This window comes from Nicotiana tabacum, chromosome 10, assembly GCF_000715075.1.
Source record: "Nicotiana tabacum cultivar K326 chromosome 10, ASM71507v2, whole genome shotgun sequence".
Taxonomy (NCBI): domain Eukaryota; kingdom Viridiplantae; phylum Streptophyta; class Magnoliopsida; order Solanales; family Solanaceae; genus Nicotiana; species Nicotiana tabacum.
Window position 1 is genome coordinate 27,322,411 of NC_134089.1, and position 2,969 is coordinate 27,325,379.

At 37.9% G+C, this 2,969-nt stretch overlaps 1 protein-coding gene across 1 annotated transcript; it reads right to left on the reverse strand.

The window, feature by feature from the left end:
• Window positions 1-1,520: 1,520 nt before the first annotated feature.
• LOC142165044 (uncharacterized) lies at window positions 1,521-2,335 on the reverse strand. The gene is made up of 2 exons (XM_075223687.1): window positions 2,066-2,335; window positions 1,521-1,979 (listed from the first exon to the last, which is right to left on the reverse strand). Exons 1-2 carry the CDS (start codon window positions 2,333-2,335, stop codon window positions 1,521-1,523), a joined length of 729 nt encoding a protein of 242 aa, XP_075079788.1.
• Between the last annotated feature and the right edge of the window lie 634 nt (window positions 2,336-2,969).

Consider the following 2,969-nt stretch of genomic DNA (forward strand, 5'->3'; position numbering starts at 1 on the left):
ATTAGGAGTTGAGTCATACTTGCTACTTGCTTCTTGTTGAGTACGACGTATAGGCATGGTGACGAGTATCTATACGTTGGTGTCAAGCATGACCGTGAGTTTTAAATTGAAAGTTGTTGTGTTCTTAAATGACACTTGGGTGCTTTACTTAATGATCTTTGATGACTGAGAATTTTCAATAATTGAATTGAGTACAAGTTGAGTTGAGATTGGTTATAGTTGATTCTCCCTTGCCAGGATGACTAATTCAATATTATTGTTCCCTTGCCGGGAAAATTATAATATTGTTGTGTTCCCTTGCCGGAAAGTTATTATATTATTTATGTTCCCTTGCCGGGATTTCTTGTGATTGTATAATAAAATGTAAAAGGAAGCGGGTGGTACGCCTACCACCACGAGATATAATGAAATGGGAGCGGGCGGTACGCCTACCACAAGATATAATAAAATGGGAGCGGGTGGTACGCCTACCACGAGATATGATGAAATGGGAGAGGGTGGTATGCCTACCACAAGATATACTGAAATGGGAGCGGGTGGTACGTCTACCACAAGATATGAGAAATGGTATCGGGTTGCACGCCTGCAATAAGATGAAACTGAAAGTGAAAGTTGCCTTATTTCTCTTTATCCGTGTTAGAAGTTAAATTGTAGTTTCCTTACTATTCTTTGATATTTTGTTTTATCTGCTACCCCCGGAGCATGTTTTCCCTTTCCCAGCTTTGATTGCTTATTACCTATTTACTTTTCCGCCATATAGTATATAACTGCACAGGTTTATCTGGAGTCTGGTCCTAGCCTCGTCACTACCTCGCCGGGGTTAGGCCAGACACATACTAGCACATGGGGTCGGTTGTACTGATACTACACTATGTGCTCTTTTGCACAGATCCAGGTCTTTGACAACAGCAGTAGCGCGGGAGCTAGCTTTCAGTCCAGTGAGACACCGAGGTAGCCTTGCAAGCGTCCGCAGGCCCGGCGTCTCCTCTATCTTTATTTCAGTCTGTTATCTCATGTATTCGAGATAAACAGTTTACATTTTTCTTTCAAACGGTTGTATTTAGTACTCTTAGAAGTTCATGAGTAATGTGACGCCAGTTCTTGGGTAGAGGCATATGTTAATTTCCATATTATTGTTCAGTTTCTTTAATTTAAGTCTTCTGTATATTCATTAAATTCTGTTATTTTCATGCTATCACTGATAATCGTTAAAAGAAGTGATTTGTTCATAGTATGTCCTGGTAATACTTTCCAGAACTTTTCACCTCTAACATGCATCAACTTGGCCCTATATGTCGTCATGTAAGCTTCCTTATTGCATCACCAACTAATTTCAGTCATTGGATCCTCTCTTTTGTATTTTAGTGCCCTGATGGCATGGGGGCATGGGATACCAGTCAACTGCCAGGATCTACAAGTGCATTTCTTCTCCACTAGATTCACTATATGTCTATCATCACCCTCAGAAACCTCATAGCCAGTTTCACCATTGAAATGAACAGTACATAAGTTGGCTACCTTCAAATAAGCAGCATACAACTTCTTGCAGTTAGGACTGAACTCTCCTCCCATGTTCTAGCATCTTCTTCCTTCTCTCTCAACCTATTCATGATCTTGATTATAATATCCTCAAGCATCTTCAGGATAGGCTTGACTCTTGCTTCTAAGATCCAAGAGTTGAATGATTCTATAAAATTATTGTCCACCTTATGATTTTTGCACAATGTATCAAAGTATGATCTACACCAATTCTGTGGTGGATACCTAAGCAAATCCTTGGCAGCATCAACAGACAATTCACCAAGATTCTTTAGTTGATCTTTAAAGTCCTCCCCATAAGTGCTCCAAGCAGACCACCATAGGTATTTTTTCATCTCTCCTGAAATTCTGATTCTCTTACTCCAGTTGGCTTCAATATGCCTCATACAAAACCTGTGATTTGAGAGAGGGAGGACAGTTCTTACTGCTTCCAACAAACCCTGCACATGTAAATTTAAATAGAATTAACTATATATAAGTTTAAAAATAATTTAAATTGTCAGTTCAACAAAATCATAACTTGTACCTTTTGCATATCAGACATAAATGTAATATTGGTTCCATCTTTCAGATTCAATGAGTGTTTCAGCAGCTCCAGAAACGATGTCCATGTCAAGGTATTTTCCTTGTCAACTACAGCCCAGGCCAAGGGATAGAAATGATTCATGCAATCTTGTGCAACAGACACCAATAGTTGCCCCTTGCAATGGCCCTTTAAGAAAGTCCCATCTAGTCCAATGAATGGTCTCAGCACTTGTTTGAACCCCAACTTCATTGCATTGAAGCATATGTACATTCTAAGAAATCTTCATTTACCTTCAGCCATGGAATCTTTTGATAAATTGATAACCACATCACTACCAAGATTGCTCATATGCTTCTAATCTGTTATAGTCATCTAAAAAGCTTCCTTGCAATTGCTGAAGTGTCATCCTCTTAGTCCTTTTCAATGTGGAGTTATGTATATTCAATGAAAATTAATTTTTCAAATCTAGTTTCATATCCTTTATCTTATACTTGGGGTTATTCTGCACCTTACTCTCGAAATATTGAGCTAAAATTTTTGTTTTGGCTCTAGGATTCTCAAATGCATATTCACAGTTGTGCTTTGTCTTCAATGTTTTTATCTTAAAGTCTCCCCCTTCTTATCTTTAGAGATGAGGCATACAAAAGGGCAGCCTACTACACATCTCTACCTTACTCTTATTTTATCAATTTTTTTAAACTTCAGAGGTTTGGAATTTGCAATAGCATAGAAGTTCATGATTTTCCTGGTCTCATCCAAGTCCTTAAATGTCATAGACAAAGCTCTTTGTAGTGAGTAAGCTTATCATTAATTTCTTTAGCTTTTTGCATCCTAAATAACTATAATTCTTCACAATTATATTCACTAGCATTTGAACCATAATTTAAACTTTTATCACTATCAG

Bases quoted from the DNA above. Each gene is read 5' to 3' on its own strand.
- LOC142165044 (XM_075223687.1), bottom strand. From the start codon at position 2,335: ATGTACATATGCTTCAATGCAATGAAGTTGGGGTTCAAACAAGTGCTG. The intron at 1,980-2,065 runs GTACAAGTTATG...TTACATGTGCAG, and splicing joins TTATGTCTGATATGCAAAAG to GGTTTGTTGGAAGCAGTAAG.